The 19,814-nt window shown below is 40.0% G+C and overlaps 1 protein-coding gene across 3 annotated transcripts in view; it reads left to right on the forward strand.

Moving 5' to 3' along the window:
• Window positions 1-19,814, forward strand: part of lamb1a (laminin, beta 1a) — an 80,839-nt gene that overhangs the window by 8,191 nt on the left and 52,834 nt on the right. For 2 of the 3 annotated variants that reach the window (XM_057837370.1, XM_057837373.1), the window contains exons 3-11: window positions 3,124-3,262; window positions 5,586-5,659; window positions 7,107-7,295; window positions 7,362-7,425; window positions 11,829-12,031; window positions 13,855-13,975; window positions 15,342-15,530; window positions 17,522-17,698; window positions 19,039-19,151. In XM_057837370.1, coding sequence (XP_057693353.1) covers window positions 3,124-3,262; window positions 5,586-5,659; window positions 7,107-7,295; window positions 7,362-7,425; window positions 11,829-12,031; window positions 13,855-13,975; window positions 15,342-15,530; window positions 17,522-17,698; window positions 19,039-19,151 — 1,269 coding nt within the window. Of the gene's footprint in view, window positions 1-686; window positions 823-3,123; window positions 3,263-5,585; window positions 5,660-7,106; window positions 7,296-7,361; window positions 7,426-11,828; window positions 12,032-13,854; window positions 13,976-15,341; window positions 15,531-17,521; window positions 17,699-19,038; window positions 19,152-19,814 lie in introns of those variants that run through there. The other variant, XM_057837371.1, reaches the window with a different exon arrangement.

Raw genomic sequence — 19,814 nt, forward strand, 5'->3', positions numbered from 1 at the left:
TAACACATGAACTACCAAACACTGTTGCTTTTGGAAGCCCTTTTTATTCGTCTTAATCTTAGACTTTTGGACTAAATACTTCGTCTTGGTCATATTTAAGCAGTGTTGTTAATCTTACTGAAAAAAAGTAATTAATTATAGTTACAAATTACTTCTCCCAAAAAGTAATTGCGTTAGTAACTCAATTACCTGAATGTAAGAGTAATTAGTTACTTGGCAAAGTAATTGGTGATAATTACTTTTTTTTTTCCCCCTCAAAAAAAAAAAAAAAAAAAAAAAAAAAACATTGGCCACACTATGTGAAGTTTTTTGTGGAGGTTTTTGGTACAACTGGCCCGAGCCCAATTCTTTACCCTAATTTACCCTTTACCCTGAATCAACTGTTAAAAGTTGTTAAAATTGTTCCCATTATTGCATTAGTTCCCTTCTCTCTACTTTCGACATATGAACGTTTTAAAACTGTTTCATCATTTAAAGATAGATTCAAGTCAAGATTTTGCCGATTTAGAAGTATTTTAGATAAAAAGTTACTTAGGTTCGCTAGGAAGGTTCTCTACAACAGAGCCGTCCTAAAAAGCCTACTGCTTTAAGATGGCGGCTGTCTACTAACGCATCCAGTGCCATGTCTGTCAGTTGCATCTAGTTATATCTATATACAGTACATGTGATATCTACCATGTCTACCATATCTACCATAACATGCGGGCGTAGTTTGTCGGCTATCGGCTACAACATGTATTATTGGAGCTACCTAGCATCGCGTTTGCTCGGCGCCACAACTTTCTTGCCTCCTCCCCGCTCCTGCTCTGCTCTGTCGTCTTGGTGAGTCCATCTCCCTCAGACTTTTCGACCAATATAGTAATGCATAGTAACGCATGCCTTTCCGTCCTCAGTAACGGTAACGGCGTTGCCAAGATGAGAAAAGTAATTAATTAGATTACCCACTACTGAAAAAAATAACGCCGTTAGTAACGCCGTTATATTGTAACGCCGTTATTAACAACACTGTATTTAAGTCATTTCAAAATACGTTAGTCTTCGGCTGATTTATGTCAACGAATACACAAAATATTTTCATCTGTAAAAATTCAAAGGTTTTAGTTAGTTTTTTTTTTTTTTTTTTTTGCATATTGCAAAATGGCTTTTTTCATATGGCAGTTTTCTTGACGTATGGAAAAATGGCTTTTGGAATATGGCACTTTTTTGGTATAATGCAAAATGGCTTTTGGCATATAGCAGTTTTTTGGCATATGGCAAAATTGCTTTTGGTATCTGGCAGTTTTTTGTGTATGGCAAAATGGATTTTTGGCATATGGCAGTTTTTTGTGTATGGCAAAATAGATTTTGACATATGGCAGTTTTCTTGGCATATGGCAAATGGCTTTTGGGATATGGCACTTTTTTTTTGGTATATGGCAAAATGGCTTTTGGTATATGGCAGTTTTTTGTATATGGCAAAATGGATTTTGGCATATGGAATTTTTTTGGGCATATAGCAGTGTACTAGTATTTTGGCATACGGCTAAATGCTTTTGTCATATGACAGTTTTTTGTATATGGCAAAATGGATTTTGGCATATGGCAGTTTTTTTGTATATGGTAAAATAGATTTTGTCATGTGGCAGTTTTCTTGGCATATGGCAAATGGCTTTTGGGATATGACACTATTTTGGTATATGGCAAAATGGCTTTTGGCATATGGCATTTTTTCGGGCACATAGCAGTTTTTTTTCATATGGCATAATGGCTTTTGGCCTATGGAATTTTTTAAGGCATATGGCAAAATGGCGTTTGGCATACAGCAGTTTTTTGGCATATGGCAAAATGGCTTTTGGTATATGGCAAAATGGATTTTGGCATATGGAATTTTTTTGGGCATATGGTAGTATACTAGTATTTTGGCATACGGCTAAATGCCTTCTAGCATATGCAGTTTTTTTGGCATATGGCAAATTGGCTTTTGGCATATGGCAGTTAGCAATTTTTGCAGGCCATGCATGTCCGAATTTCCTATTCATTTTCAATGAATAGGAAAAACATGTGTAATTGTGATTTTTGACCATACACTTACCATTACAGCCCATTGACATTCAAATGGCTCCCAAGTAAGACCATGCAATTGACGGCGATGCACGTCCAAATTTCCCGTTCATTTTCATTGCCAGAAAAGCCTGTGTGGTTGTGATATTCGACGAAAAACTTACCATTACAGCCCATTGACCTTCAACTGGCGCCATTGACAGCCATGTATTTCGATTCTATTGGTGCCAATGTACTTGGATTCCACTGACAGTGATGTACGTCCATCTAAGTCAATATTAGTTCTCGCTGTCCCTCCAATTTCGAACGAACATTGACAGACAAGCACATATTGTGGCGCCAACCAGGACACCGCCAACTTTGTGACATCAAAATTAATATGGTGCTTGGAACAAATTAGGCCATTTACATGTAAACCGGAATTCATTATATGAAAAAAAAGCCACTCCCTAACAAATTAATTTTGAATCTAGAGGAAATCACTCAACATCTAAATTGCCCGTAGGTGGGAATGTGAGGGTGAATGGTCGTTTGTTTGTATTCCATGCGATTGGCTGGCAAACAAATCAGAGTGTACCCCACAGTCAGTTTGGATCGACTCCAAAACGACGCGACCCACGTGAGGATAGGCGGCACAGAATACGAATAAATGAAAGAATGTTACTTTACTGTATGTCGGGAAATGCTGATGTGTTGTCTCCTTCTCTAAAAAAAGTGACCCTTGGAATGTGATAACTCATTAGTCGGCTTTGGAATGTGGTGGTGCAATCATGGGAAAACTATTCTATTGGTGAAAGATATCTGGTCATATACTGTATAAAACAATATATCCAGGTGGTCAGCTTGCATCACGTTATCTTGTCAAGTTAACTTGTGAAGTTCAAGTGTTAAAACTGATTGATGGCGTCTTTTTGGGGCCTGTTTTACCAAATGTTAGATAAAAATCATGTCTCAAGTTTCGCTGTATTGACTCTGAACTCATCCAGACACAAAGAAACACAGGAATCTGTGGAATGCCACCCTTAATAAACCCCCTATTTGCCTTCTCACTGTGTGCCTCTCTCCCTCTTTTTTTAATGTTAGGAGGAAAAAAAATGTTTCATGTGTGACTCAGCGACCCCCTACAGTGAACCAACCAATCAGACGGGAAGCCATCGCATTGAGAATGTTGTAACCACATTTGCGCCAAACAGACTGAAGACCTGGTGGCAATCTGAGAATGGTGAGCAAAAACAATGCAAAAGCAATATTAATCAAAACATCTGGTCATTCAACCTCTGTGAAGTTGCCCCCCCATTAGATGCAAATTTATGTAAAAATTATGTCATTCTTTTGTGTTAAGTGTTGTGTTCATTTGTGCTGAAAAAATAGTTTGTACTGCTATTGTTTTTGAGATATATAATAATTCTTTTATAGGTCAATCTGAGGTAAGTCAGCCCTCCCTTTTGATTAAAAATGGCAATAAACAGTGTCAATGTGCTGTAAAAACTTTGGTTTCTGTGGCTATCGTTTTTGACATATTGAGATTAGGGCTGTCAAACAATTAAAATTTGTAATCGAGTTAATTACAGCTTAAAAATTAATTAATCGTAATTAATCGCAATCCAAACCATCTATAAAATATGCCATATTTTTCTGTAAATTATTGTTGGAATGGAAATATAAGACACAAGATGGATACATACATTCAACATACGGTACATAAGTACTGTATTTGTTTATTATAACAATAAATCAACAAGATGGCATTAACATTATTAACATTCTGTTAAAGCGATCCATGAATAGAAAGACTTGTAGTTCTTAAAAGATAAATGTTTGTACAAGTTATAGAAATTTTATATCAAAACCCCTCTTAATGTTTTCGTTTAAATAAAATCTGTAAAATTTTCAATCAAAAAATAAACAAGTAGCCCGCCATTGTTGATGTCAATAATTACACAATGCTAATGGGGGCCTAAGCTCATAAAATCCGTCGCACCCAAGTGCCAGCAGAGGGCAGCGAAACTCAAAAAAACACAAGTAACAAGTTGGCATTGCACTGTGTTGTCATTTTAATCTGTTTGGGGGGGGGCATGTGCGTTAATTGCGTCAAATATTTTAACGTGATTAATTTAAAAAATGACTGCCCGTTAACGCGATAATTTTGACAGCCCTAATTGAGATATTAATTTCGAGTGATTACGTCTCTCGTAGCTTTTCGATATCCAACTCCGGTGGCTGACGGAGCGTACCAACTATCTCAATAACAGAGAGGTGTCCCAACAACTAGTGCAAACATAGCACAAACAAATGGTCCATTTTGGAGTAAATGGTGGGCTTGCGATATTAATATCAAGTGATGAAGTAACTTGCAGCCCCCCATATACTGTAAAATGGACCTAAAGGGGTGCTATTCATTTGTGCTACGTTTGTGCTAATTGTTGGCTCACCCCTCTATTATTGAGAGAGTTGGTATGCTTCGTCAGCCGCGACGGAGGGGCTGCGATTGACGTCATCACGCAAAATGGATACATTTTTTTCATCTGCCACATGATTTTGACATTCTTTTTGAATAACCCCCCCCACACACACACACACACACACACATATCATCAAATTCCTACGAAAAAAAGTCTACAGAAATGAAAATGTCACAGTGCCCTCTATTGGAGAAAACATTTGACATATTTTATTAAGACGTAACATTTACTCTATTACATTTATTTGAGTAACTTTGAGCAAAATTTACTTTTTAAAGTAGTTTTACCACGCTATACTTTATTATTTTACTTGAGTAGATGTGCGAAGACTTTCGGCCACATTAGAATCTTTATTCTTCATTTACTTTATTTCTGCCAGAGATACCCACTGCACCTCTGCCAGGTTCATCAAAGAGACGCAGCAACAATAATATCTTGACTCCATTTTACCAATCAGACTTAAAAATACCATCACATGACAGCACACAAAATTTGCAGTTGCGCGTCATGCTGCGTCCTATGATCACGCTGGCATGTAAAATCACGTGGTGTCTTTAAAGTGCCAGCAAAAATAAAAAATTTTTTATTGAGCAGTAACTCATTACTTGAGTAATCTTATCACAGAATACTTCTTTTACTTGAGTAATTTTTTAAATTACTATTTTTACTTGACTATTATTTTTGAAGTAACGCTATTCTTAGTAGAGTGACATTTTTGAACACTCTACCAACCTCTTGTCCTGATCAGATCGTCATCCATTTGACGTCTGGTTTTCATGTCCTGTCTTCTGCTTTGTTTCTCTGCCCTAGTAGGTTTCTTTTGTGGGGTTGATTTTTCACTTTGTCGTTAATTTCGCCCAAATTCTTTTGTAATCGAGAAAAAACTTATGCTGAATAAATACTTCTGCACTTGGGTCCATCCCTCGTTCATCATCATACACATGACAAAGATAAAATCATGCCTGGCCATGTGGTATGCAGTTTCTGGTCAGATCTGTCTCAAAGAGACAGATGCTGCTGGTGGTAATTATACAGTCAGAAAGTTGATGAGAACAGTCTACATTATGGCTTTTCTGCACACAGGTATGGAAAATGTCACAATCCAGCTTAACCTGGAGGCAGAATTTCACTTCACCCATCTCATCATGACCTTCAAAGTGAGTTTCACCAACAGCCTCCCACTCAAAATGAACAATTTGCTCATCTTTATATGAGCCAAATTTTGAAGTCTAAAGTTTAGTTTAGGTATGCTTGCATTGTTTGCTAATTTTTACGTGCATATTGAAATGTTGAAATCAACTTGTGTTAGATTTCAAACTAGGGCTGTCAAACAATTAAACTTTTTAATCGAGTTAATTACAGCTTAAAAATTAATTAATCGTAATTGATCGCAATTAATCGCAATTCAAACCATCTATAAAATATGCCATATTTTTCTGTAAATTATTGTTGGAATGGAAAGATAAGACAAGATGGATATATACATTTAACATACGGTACATAAGGACTGTATTTGTTTATTATAACAATAAATCAACAAGATGGCATTAACATTATTAACATTCTGTTAAAGTGATCCATGGATAGAAAGACTTGTAGTTCTTAAAAGATGAATATTAGTACAAGTTATAGAAATGTTATATTAAAACGCCTCTTAATGTTTTCATTTTAATAAAATTTGTAAAATTTTCAATCAAAAAATAAACTAGTAGCCCCATTCTGTCCTCAATGTGTGTGAGTACACAAATTGACAGATAGAGAACATAAGTTCCAAAAAGAAATCAGACGGTGTGGCGAAGTTGCATGGGCTTTACTGAAGTCATCTCTTTTTGACAGGAGCACGTTTCTTGTATTTTTGTGAAACTGAAAATAACAAGGCAATGTGTCAATAACTTGCATAAATCACAAAATAACATAAAATGTACACACTCGTGTCCGTTTGAGCAGTAGCACTAGCCAATTAGCTCACAAGCATCTAACAATGTAACTGCATTTCACCATATATGTGAACAAATTGAAATACACATCATCAATAACTATCTAATGCTCATGAATATAAACAAAGGAGGAATATAACTCACAAGCGATGCATGTATTAGACAAAAACAGTGTGATGGGGCTATGAGAACTGCCACTGAATACTGGATGCGGACGTTAGCTGGTCTGAATAGCACTGTCTCTTAGTGTGAGTTCGCGTCGACATGTAATCACGTCAGAAAAGCACGCCGAAACCCAAATAATCAGCTGCACTGAATCGCCAGCAGAGGGCGACATTACGCCACATAACATATGCAAGTCACACCCAAGCGCCAGCAGAGGGCGGAAAAACTCCATAAAACACAATTAACAAGTTGGCCTTTCACTGTACTGACATTTAAATCTGTCTGAGCGGGCCTAGTGCGTTAATTGCGTCAAATATTTTAACGTGATTAATTAAAAAAATTTATTAACGCCCGTTAACGTGATAATTTTGACAGCCCTACTTCAAACATTAAAGAGTGCTGTTCAAGAAATTTTAACTATTTTAATGTTTTTTAGTTTGACATCATTCTTGATTTTTTGTGACTATATGAACATTTTTTTATTGACTCTCCTCCCTCAAAGACGTTTCGTCCTGCTGCCATGGTGATCGAGCGCTCGGCCGACTTTGGGGAAACCTGGAGGGTTTATCGCTACTTTGCCTATGATTGTGAAACATCCTTCCCTGACGTTTCTGCGGGTCCCATGAAGAAGGTTGACGATGTCATTTGTGACTCACGTTATTCTGACATTGAGCCATCTACTGAGGGAGAGGTAATGTAAATGAACTCTGAACACCTCAGAGATAACTTAAGCAACATATTCATTTTGTTTTTCCAGGTCATTTTCAGAGTTTTGGACCCAGCTTTCCGGATCCATGACCCATATAGCTCTCGAATCCAGAGTATGAATCCAAAGACTTAAGTTATAGGGAGTCCTTGAGTTACGAACGAGTTCTGTTCTTACACTGGCGATGTCATTCGAATTTCCGCGTAACAGTTGAAATTTACTTCAAAATACTTAGTTTTAAAAAAGTAGTGGTAGATGAAGTACTCACATCTTTTACTTATGTAAAAGTACAGACACAGGTGCAAAAAATTACTTAAGTAAAAGTACAAGTATAAGAAAAAATATACTCAAATACAAAAATGCTTGCTTTAAAATTACCAAGTTAAAAAAAAAAAAAAATTCTCGCGATGTAAAAAATGTAATATACGTATACGTATATATACGGTATATGTGTACATGCAGTGGTACCTCTACAAACAAATTTAATTCGTTCCAGGACCTGGTTTGTTTGTCGAAATAGTCGATTGTGAAGCGGGATTTTCCCTTAAGAATATATTATAATTTGATTAATTCGTTCCACAGCGCAAAAACGTACGCCAAATCCTTAATTAATAAATACTCCAGTTACAATTACAAATAGCAATTACACATAGCAAAACAAAAAAATTATAAATACAAATTGTAATAATGATAAGAATGTAACGAATTGAGTTCAAATGTGGTGGTTGTGTTTTGCATGCTGGTCCTGAACGCGCCGCCGTGTGACTGTCGAGAGAAAGAGAGAGGTGCAGCAGAGATTTTGCTTTCTCTTTCCAGGTTCTGTTGTTGTTGGCATCGGCTACGGCGAACAGTATCCGTGTTGTGATGCACAAGTTCTGAAATAAATGACTAAAAACCTGATAAAGCTGGTGAAAGATTCTGACCTTCTAGCCAGACCGCCGGAGCCGCACCAGCCGAACCGCCGGACCCGCGCTGGCGCAGCTCCAATGACCCGGGATGGCGGGATCCTGGCAATTCGGACAGAAGGGCAAACTCCGCGCGTTCACCTTAAGCCACTTTCACACTGTTGGAACTATCTGCAGTTCCTAGAACTTTTGGGTGGATGATGATGTCATTCTGCACATGTAGGAACTAGGGACCAGGAATTTGAGTTCCTAGAACCATTTTAGTTCCAATTCTGAGGTAGGGACTTTCAGTGGGGCGTAGGAACTCGATGACGTAGGTCAGTACTCCTCAAATAATGGTGCTGTCATTTTAGAGTGCGCAGTTTTTTTCAACCAAACAAGAACACACAGCAAAGTGCACTGGAGATATGAAGAGCTAAGTGGAGGAAACATGACGAAGATGTTTGGCTTTGACTTGTAATACAGTAGAAGAGGGGGAAAGACCAGCCTTTTTACTGTGTCTAACAATGCTTGCAGCGGACAGCAGTAAGCCAAATCACGTATGACGTCACTTAAAGACATTACACACCAAACACATTAATAAGCCGCTCGATTTCTTTTTTTAGCGAAAACTTGCCGAATATTGCCAACAATCGTCCTGCTTTGTCAGTGTTACATTAGTAAACCAGCGAGCACTGTTAGCATCATATAAAGTGGCATACCAAGTTGCTCAGTGGAAAATAACCCCACACCATAGCAAAGGAACTGATACTGCCTGCAGCAAAAATAAAAACTGTCCCTCTGTCCAATGACTAGGCATGTGCCGGGATGACATTCTGACCTTATGATAACCTTAAGCCAAATTATCCCGCTTTCACAGTATTGCAATTACAGCAGTAAAATGTGTTACTTTGACATATTTGGGTTAATATATACACACACACACACACACATATATATATATATATATATATTAGGGGTGTCAAACAATTAAAAATTTTAATCGAGTTGATTACAGCTTGAAAATTCATGAATCGTAATTAATCGCAATTAATCGCAATTCAAACCATCTCTAAAATATGCCATATTTTTCTGTAAATTATTGTTGGAATGGAAAGAAGACACAAGATGGATATATAAATTCAACATATGGTACATAAGTACTGTATTTGTTTATTATAACAATAAATCAACAAGATGGCATTACCATTATTAACATTCTGTTAAAGCGATCCATTGATAGAAAGACTTGTAGTTCTTAAAAGATAAATGTTAGTACAAGTTATAGAAATGTTATATCAAAACCCGTCTTAATGTTTTCGTTTTAATAAAATTTGTAAAAATTTCTATAAAAAAATAAAAAAGTAGCCTGCCATTGTTGATGCCAATAATTACTTACACAACGCTCATGGGTGCTGAAGCCTATAAAATCAGTCGCACCCAAGCGCCAGCAGAGGGCGACAAAACTCCGAAAAACACAACAAGTACCCATTTTACTGTGTTGTCATTTTAATCTGAGCGGGGCATGTGCGTTAATTGCGTCAAATATTTTAACGTGATTAATTAAAAAAATTAATTACCGCCCGTTTTAACGCGATAATTTTGACAGCCCTAATATATAATATATATATGATATAATATAATTTTGGGGGCCTTGCCTCCTTACCTCATGAAGGCTATAGTTTTAGGCTGTTGCGTCTGCTTGTTGTTAGCTTTGACTCGTTGTTGTTTGAGCCAGTTGGCAATTTCAGTGAGGAGCTTGTCATGCCTCCACCTGTATCGCCCCTCTGCCAGTGCCTTTGGGCAACCAATTAGAATATGGTTCAGTGTGCAGCAAGCTGTACCACACTGGTTGCAAGATGGGTTACTCTCCAGGCCCCAGGTTTTCAAATTGCTCCGGGCGGGCAACATATCTGCCACGAAACGCAACATGAAACTCAATTTTCCTTGGTCAGTGTTCCACAGTCCCTTTTAGGACTGTGATCGCTCCTGGGCTTGTGCCCATTGTGCCCATCTGCCCTGAGCTGCAAGCCCTATCGCTTTCACCTAGCGATCTTCTGCGGCTTTGCGGAGTCTTTTTACCATGAGGCTTCTTCTTGATCTGGCGTCAGCCTTGCTCCATCTGTTTCCGTTGTAGTGCCCTAGACCCAAGCGACTCTGGCACACAACACCAACTATTTCTTAATGTTTCCAGTGGGATTCGGCTTCCATTAGAGCTTGCTGGGGCTTCCACTTTTTCCCGCACTTGCTGGTTTTACTTGCGTGTCTCACTCTCCCATCTTTGGTCACAAGGAGTGTGCTGACTGCTCTTACCTTGGTTGCTTAGAACTCCTCAACAACTGATGAAACTGTCAGGGTTAGATTTGAGGTTTTGCTTTACAAGTTTACTGTGCTGAAAGATGGAGGGACTTCCAGCCATTTCCGCAAAAATCTCCTACACATCCTTTCCAATCCTTCCACTTGAGACATGTATCTAGTGTGTTGTTGGGTAAACTAGTGTATTGTAATGAGATATGGAGGAACAACCTCTTCTCTGGGGAAGAGGTTGTTCCTGAGTCAACTGGTCTTTGTCTTGATGATTTTGTAAGAGGGCAGGAGGGATAACAATCTGTGGGTTGGATGAGAGGAGTCTTACAGGATGATGCGGGTAGATGCCTGCAGCGCTTCCACTCGACGTCTGTGATGGCTGAAAGTGGAGTCCTGGTGATGTGTTGAGAAGTTTTCACCACCCTCTGCAGAGCCTTGTGCTAAGGGATAGTGCAGCTTTCGTACCAGACTTTCACACAGTACTTTGGGATGCTTTCTATCGCACTGCAATAAATGTTCACTAGGACAGCTGAAGACAGCTGGTTCTTCATATGTGTTCTCAGGAAGAAGAGATGCTTGTGAGCCTTCTTGATTAGGCTGGTGGTTTTACTGGTCCAGGACAAGTCATGGCAAAAACATCTAACAATCCAAACACCCACAAACCAAACCCTAATATGCTGTACTTACCATTACTGTTGAGAGGTGTATGGAGAGTTAGGGTTTTCGATGGTTTAATTGCAACTGAAAGCACAGAACACGCCTACGGTGAACAGCCTTCTCACTCCGGCCACCCCTCCCTCTCTCACTCCAATCAGTCACACGCTGCATTTAGGTACAGCCCAGAAAACACAACATTGCAACCTGGAGCATACATGCAATCCAATTCATTACAGTACATTACTGTCCTTAGTTTTACGTTACGTTAACCGGCAGTTGTTTGATTTCGTGGAACACAAAACTGATGAGCAAGGCCTTTTCGCACAATAATTTTACTTTGGTCTGAACACAGCATATTATTTACCAATGTTCGTCGGTGTTTCTCCGATCTTTTTATAATATTAAGCTTCATTTCCATGGTAATCACTTTTCTTTTGGCTGGACCTGGGGGACTCAGCTTTCTTCTTTGGGGCCATAATGTGAAAAAAGGAGGATAACAAAACAGGCACACAAACTCAGAAAAGCACCATGCACTAGCTAAGCAGAAACACTGATCCTGCGTTTCACAAAGTCGAAACGTCATATGTCGTCGTAACCCAAGGACTCCCTGTATGTAGTTATCCACTAATTTTAGATATTTATTTATTGCAAAGTATTATGTGTTTCTCAGATATGCTTAAAATCACCAATCTAAGGGTGAAGTTTACCAAACTTCACACACTTGGGGACAACCTGCTTGACTCTCGTATGGAGATTAAAGAAAAGTATTACTATGCAGTCTATGACATGGTGGTGCGAGGAAACTGCTTCTGCTACGGACATGCCTCAGAGTGTGCACCCGTCCAAGAAATTGGCTCTGTTCGGGAGGGCATGGTAAGTTGTCGGGGAGGGAAAATGTTCAAATTGTCTCCCTTTGATATTTCTGTAAAGTTACATTTTTTTTTTTTTGCAATTCCATTTAACACACTACATTATCAATGCTAATACAAATAAAACCACTTATAAATACATGACTGTAGTCCAGGTAACATAGGCACAAGTTTTGATTAATTATAGAGTATATACAGTATATGTATTTGGACAAACTGCTAAACAAAAAAGCCGATTCCAACGTGGCCTGTGCCTTTGTCGAAATTAAAGGGAAAGGGGTGGTTCAACCCCCAGCTACTGAAGCTAACTCTTGGGACATGGAATGTCACCCCTCTGGCGGGGAAGGAGCCCGAGCTGGTGTGTGAGGCAGAGACGTTCCGACTAGATATAGTCGGACTCGCTTCCACACACTATTTGGGTTCTGGTACCAATCCTCTTGAGAGGGCTTGGACTCTCTTCCACTCTGGAGTTGCCAATGGTAAGAGCCGCAGAGCAGTTGTGGGCATACTTATTGCCCCCCGTCTTGGTACCTGTACGTTGGGGTTTACCCCGGTAGACGAGAGGGTAGCCTCCCTCTGCCTTTGGGTGGGATGACGGGTCCTGACTATCCCACCCTTTTTGGAGTCCTTGGAGGGTGTGCTGGAGAGTGCTCCCTCTGGGGACTCCTTCGTTCTGCTAGGGGGACTTCAACGCACATGTGGGCAATGACAGTGAGACCTGGAGTGGCGTGATTAGGATGAACGGCCCCCCGATCAGAACCCGAGTGGTGTTCTGTTATTGGACTTCTGTGCTCGTCACGGATTGTCCATAACGAACACCGTGTTCAAACATAGGGCTGTCCATATGTTCACTTGGCACCAGGACACCCTAGGCCGCAGTTCGATGATCAGCTTTGTAGTCGTGGCATCGGATTTACGGCCGCATGTTTTTTGACACTCAGGTGAAGTGAGGGGCGGAGCTGTGAACTGATTGCAACCTCGTGGTGTGTTGGCTCCGATGGCGGGGTAAGATGCTGGACAGACCTGGTAGACCCAAACGTAATGTGAGGGTCTGCTGGAAACGTCTGGCAGAATCCCCTGTCAGAAGAGCTTCAACACTCCTCAGTCTCCCTGGGAAAGTCTATTCAGGGGTGCTGGAGAGGAGGGTCCATCGGGAGGTCGAATCTGGGATTCAGGAGGAGCTGTGTAGTTTTCATCCAAGCCATGGAACGGTGGACCAGCTCTATGCCCTCGGCAGGGTCCTCTAGGGTGCATGGGAGTTCGCCCAACCGGTGTACACTTGTTTTGTGGATTTGGAGAAGGCGTTCAACCGTGTCCCTGTTCACTTTTATAAACAGAACTTCTAGGTGCAGCCGAGGCGTTGAGGGGGTTCAGTTTGGTGGCCTCAACATTGCATCTTTGCTTTTTGCAGATGATGTGGTGCTGTTGGCTTCATCAAGCTATGTATGCAGTAATACCTTAGTCCTTTTCCATCTAACTCGTTTGAACGCAGCGTGTGTTTGAGTTTATAGCAGTGAAAGCTGCACGATGCTGTGCCTGCCCCGGATCCCTATGGGAAGGCATGGCCCAATGTCTGCAGGAGCTCTCTACTCAAGTGATGGTGAAGTCTATGACCAGGCCCATCTGAAAGAGCCACTAAAGACTGTGTAGACATTCCACTAAAGACTATGTAGACATTACTTTCTTCCCCCTGTCATTTTTCGTTCAGTCATTCAACATTGACCCACCGGCAACTTTTCTAAGGTCTCATCCGCACACATCTGGTCGTCCTGCGCCTGGGTAAACATTTTTAAGCTTGACCACTTTTTTCATGATTTTGTTTGCCAGGTTCATGGTCACTGCATGTGTAATCATAATACCAAAGGACTGAATTGTGAACAGTGTCAAGATTTCTACCACGACTTACCATGGAGACCAGCTGAGGGACGTCATACCAATGCCTGCAAAAGTGAGTATACACTGGTTCACACGACATCAATTTCATTAACAATTAGCCCGTGTTAATGTTAACCATTTAAGGTCCGGGCCTGTTTTGTCCGATTTTGCATGCCTTTGATGTTGCCTTTATATTTTAAAGAATAAAAAATTCCACAATGGCCTATTTGGGTCCCTTTTTCAGGACAACATAACCTGCATATGCAAACTGTTGTTTTCTTCGTTCTGACCAATTATATCAATTTTTTGGGCCGGAAGTGACTTGTAAACAACAGGAAATGACTCCAAAACACCCCATAATTAACAGGAACTGTCGTAGGGGCAAAACACACGGGAGGCGACGTCGCTCACGTTCAATACATTTCCTATGGAATGAACGTGACGAGGCGAAAATCGCCAACCCTCTTGCGGCGAAGCGACACACGGCGTTCATGCATGTGAAATTTTGCGCTCGTACACGTACACATACACGTACACGTGCACACGCGGACCAGCGACAGGATATAAGAAATAGGAAATGGTTCTATTTCTGTCGCTGTCGCCTGGCATTACATCCAATCAGCAACAGATTTATTGATCAACAAATCCACTGGCCAACACTGGTCAACTCGGAAATTGACATCAACACACCACAATTTGTCAACATGGGGAAGAAAACAAACAAAAAAACCTGTCAACATGGATAATGATTTTTTCTCTCACATCTCTTGTTCAGTTGCTGTTTTAATGATTGTATAACATTGCTTGTCATAAAAAAAAAAAAAAAAAAAAAAAAAAACGTCAACATGGAGGAGCCTGTCATTTTAGCAGTGTACGGTGCGAACAGCACATACTTTATGACAGCTCTCGGCATGATTACATAAATAAAAGAAATTGCATTATGGGAAGCTGTTGATGCTCAGAAAAGACCAAAAATTTTGAAATGCCCTCCAAATTCATAGCCAATCAGAGACAAGCGATGACCCACAGGCAGAGGGCAACGCGTGTTGCTGTCGCTTGCCGCTGCAGTCGCATCGTGCCACATGTGTTGGCTTTCAGCTCGACGTCAATGACTTTCGCATTTTTCCTTCGCTCGTCGCCTCCCGTGTGTTTTGCCTCTTAGGTGTTTTTGTAACCATCACAGCAAATCTACTGTCGGAACCTCTTCAGAAATTTTCATTTTCGAGAAAATTATATTATTTTTTATTACAAACTGTTAGAGGAAAATGGAGCAAGACTGGTAAGTTGGCATCAAAAGTTCTTAAAAAAAAATTAAAAGTCACCATTACATTTCACAGAAGATCTGAACTTCATCACAGTTGAGTGACTTGGATTGTATTTATTAAATAAAGATGCGATACAATCCATGTTTTGAATGCAGATTCCTCTTATTTTCACAGGGTGTAACTGCAACCAGCATGCGGATTCATGTCACTTTGACATGGCTGTCTACGTGGCTTCAGGAAATGTAAGTGGTGGTATGTGCGATGACTGTCAACACAATACAGCTGGATACAACTGTGAGCAGTGCAAACCATTCTACTTCCAACACCCAGAGAGAGATGTTAGAGATCCAAACATCTGTGAGCGTGAGTCCCGAAGAGTCTATTTTGATCATTTTCAAACAGCTTTGGCATTCCAAAAGATTTGTCATCACAACTGAAAGTGAAATAGTATAGATGATTCTCTGTTACGGGACGGTCAGGAAAAGCCGGGACCGAGTTGCAAAAGTGGTTTAGATTTTATTCACAAAACAAAGTTTCAAACCAAAATTCACCATACAGGGAAAAATGTACTTTCTGGAACAACAAATATGTGACCAGGACACAAGTGGTAGGGACGATATAACAGTGTAACCTGCATGCACACTTTATGCTGGGGACGGGACATTAACAAAACCAAACAGATTATTGAACAGGGGTCAGGGCTCAATTTCTCATGAAAATTAACCTAATTAATTGATAGCCTAAATGATCAATGCAAAATAAATCTGGATTGATTTATACTAACTTTCATGTGTATTGGTACAGGGGCTACAACATTCAATTCAAACCTTTGTTTGCAAAAACTAATAAAGAAATATTTTGAAGTGCAAGTCCCTTTATTAAAAAATAAAATAGGGAGCTATCCAAGAATGAGTCCACTTCTGGGGGTCACTGGAGCACCCCTAGACTCAAACTAAAGTACTAATACCCCAAGACTCGAACTGAAGTACTCTCATGAAATTCTGTGTGTGATTTCATTTCACTGATTTTTTTTCTTTTTCGTGCCAATGTCCCCATGAAGTGGACCCATTCTTGGACAGCTCCCCGTTTGTTTGTTTGTTTGTTTGTTTTCAAAAGGGACACTGATGCCACTGTTTTGCATTTCATTAATGCACATAATGTAAACTATGATCCAAATGAGGGACGACTAGCTTGACTTTGTTGTTCCTTGTGGAGGCTGGACTGACCACAGTAGTTTTGTAGGTTAGCAAGTTCAGAGTTTAATGTTATGCTAACTGTGATGCAGGTCGGACTTTTAGTAGCAAAATTAGTGGTGTTTCCCCCCACCTCCACCACATTGACGTAATTTTACATTACTTACAGTGGCTGCAGCTGGCTGAAAAAAACCTCTAATGTCCGTCTTCTTTGAAGGGGGCGGAGGATGCGGCATGTTGTCGACATAAATCTGTCAGAGTTGTGTGACGTGCGTGTGTGTATGTCTGGCAGAAAGGGTGGGAGGTCAAGTTATCAGCGTATGAAACGTACGTTTAAGGGGAAAAAATGGACGGGTACATTCAGCAAATGAAAAGAGATATATGTAAATCTAAACATAATGTTGCTGGTTCGCCTCATTCCTGAGGAGACGGTCCCTCTCGCAGCCTGCAGACAGGAATAAAGGCATCACTATGGAACGTAGGGCAGGATCACCAAAATAAAATGGATGAAAAGGGTTAACCAAAAACTGTTTAACTCTATTATCAATGACACTATATATAATATAATAACACTGGGAGCCGCATGCTCATATAGACATTTGAAATGTTTGCGCTCAACAAATAAATATATATTTACTATGATTGTAACAGTACACACAAGTCACAGTTCGGTATGTACCTCAGTACAGGTGTCACAGTTCAGTACAGGTTTGGTACGACAGGAGGGGAAAAAGCTTTTGTGTGTCTATACGCAGAGTGAAACTGGAACAGTCTGAGTTTACAACATTAGTGTAAAAATATTCACAGATTTAAATTGTACCATAAACATTTGATATGGTCACAATATATTCAGTGAGTCTTAAATATTAGTCAGTGTTCTATGTTCCAGTTAACTGTGTGTTCGTAGTCCTCTTACCATTGCTGTATTTGTCCATTACCATTACTGGCCCATCCGTCCGTCTGTCCGTCCATCCTCTACATTTAACTACATCAGCTACAACATTGGGTTCAAAGAGCCGCATGTGGCGCCAGAGCTGCAGGATGCCAACCAATGACCAATATCAAGATATTTGGAATCATCTGATTTTTTTCACTCTGCTTCTTAAAATCAATAGAAATTCAGTTATTTAACCAAGTTCTTGCTCCCCTGTGTCTTGGTAGGATGCAATTGTGACCCTGTAGGTTCTCTGAATGGAGGAATCTGTGATGGGAGGACAGACATTAGAGTAGGTCTTATTTCTGGTCAATGCCGCTGCAAAGTCAATGTGGTGGGAGAACGCTGTGACCAATGCAAACAGGCATATTACGGGCTTTCTGATACCGCAGAAGGATGCAAAGGTATGCCATGATCTTTTATTCCTCCATCTATAAGTGAAATGATACATACATGATACGTACATACATTCACACACATGAACTGAAATTAGGTTAATGAGATGAAAAATGTGACAAAATATTTAGGTAATTAATCATACAGGGCAGAGGGGGGATGAAGCTTAAGTGTTGTTACTAGGCATGTGCTGGTATGATATTCTGACGGTATGATAAACCCTTTAGCCGAAATATCACAGTTTCACAGTATCACGGTATTGCAATAGCATACCGCAAGCAACACGTCACTTTCTCTCATCAATATTCTTCGGAGCGCGTAAACAAACCAGGATACGTGAGAGCTAGCCGACATGCTAACCCGAACCGAGCAGCGTTTCAAAGTCTTATTCTCGCCATTCCAATTAAAAAAAAAAATTAAAAAATCACACAAAACAACCCTGGTCATGTCACACGGCGGCGGTGTTGTTGATTGTCTTCGCTGATTGGCAACTCCCCCGGCAGCGAGCAAGTTAAAACTCGTCGTTCCCCTGCTGCGGGCAGGGGAGCATGTCTGCCGGAAAAGCAGCTGGAGAATGACCGCCGGACAAACCGGCCGACGTTGGAGGAGCGCGTAGCTGCCCAAGCCCAACCCGAGGATAGTGGTCTATTGTCGGGATCAAGAGGAGGGCAGGGGGGCTGGATGTCTGGACGATATGGAGAACCGCACGAGTATAAGCTGAGTATAGCGCTGTCCCGGCGAGCTCGTGAAGAGGACTGAGGAGGGTGTGCGAAAAGCCGCCGGTCGTCGGCCGAGTGACATTCTCGGTGGTCAAGGAGCATTGTCATCCACAAAATGCAAGCCACGTCCGTATTAAAACATGTGCCATGATCCCAGTAAATATCGCTTGAAATATGAAATAAACATGTTTTTTGCTGTCGTAGGCACTTTAAAACTAGAATTTTCACCAAATGACTTGAATAGCATTGTTTGGGAAGACTTTGGTTGACTCACCATGACCCCATTGTATTCATACAATACAGTTTATATAGTTTTCACATCTGCGAATTAGGAAGATTGGTGTATATAAAGGGATCCAGGAGGCCATGTCTCTGCACACTTGCTGCTTTTATGAAGCAAAACAAAAGTTTACGGGTTACACAAAAAAAAAAAAAAAAAACAAAGAAAAAAAAAACAATTGGCCATCCTGCGATAGGACTATTGCGCATGCACATATCACGATGGGGATGTTCAAACTTTATATTGTGCAGGCCTGAATATAATTTAGTTTTGTGTTTTATCCAATAATTTTTGTTTAGTGACACCCTTAATGTGTATACATTAACCTAAAAATGTCTTTTTTTTTTAGCCTGCACTTGTAACCTTCTGGGAACAGTTCCTAATGGGAGCCCGTGTGACAGTGAGACAGGAAACTGCTTCTGCAAACGACTCGTGATTGGAAAGGACTGTGACCAATGTGTGGTGAGTTATCGTGTACAAACAACACTCAATCAACTAAAACATACTGTAGTGTAGGAACTGATTATAGTAGCCCAATATTTTACTCAAGTAAGATTAGCGTTACTTCAAAATAATACTGCAAAAGTAAAAGCAGTCATCTAAAAAAATTACTCAAGTAGATGTAAACAAGTATTCCGTGAAAAGAATACTGTACTCAAGTAATAAGAATTTTATTTATTTATTTTTTCCTAACAATTGTATATATTTTTTTTCTCTGCACAAAGTTATGTACTATAACTAGGGGTGTAACTGTGCAAACAAGTCACAGTTTGGAGCCCACCTCGATATGGGGGTCACTGTTCAGTACACAGCATTTTAAAAGTTAAAGCTTTTCACTGTGTCTTTATTGTTTTAACATTATTTAATTGAAAATTTACATGCAAAAGTAAACTTTTTAAAAAAAAAATTGTTGAGATCGACTGAGGTAACAGTTAAAGTCAGATCACACTCGCTAGCTGGCAAACTTGGTAACTTTTTATAAAAATAAGATATTACCATTTTCACTGTTGTATTACACACAGATAACTGTAAACATTTACCAGTGAACATGTACACTCCTGTAAGATATAGTTTTCTTTGTCTAAAATGTAAAGTGCAAATAGTTACACAACTGAAAAAAACATC

This window comes from Corythoichthys intestinalis, chromosome 5, assembly GCF_030265065.1.
Source record: "Corythoichthys intestinalis isolate RoL2023-P3 chromosome 5, ASM3026506v1, whole genome shotgun sequence".
NCBI classification, from domain to species: domain Eukaryota; kingdom Metazoa; phylum Chordata; class Actinopteri; order Syngnathiformes; family Syngnathidae; genus Corythoichthys; species Corythoichthys intestinalis.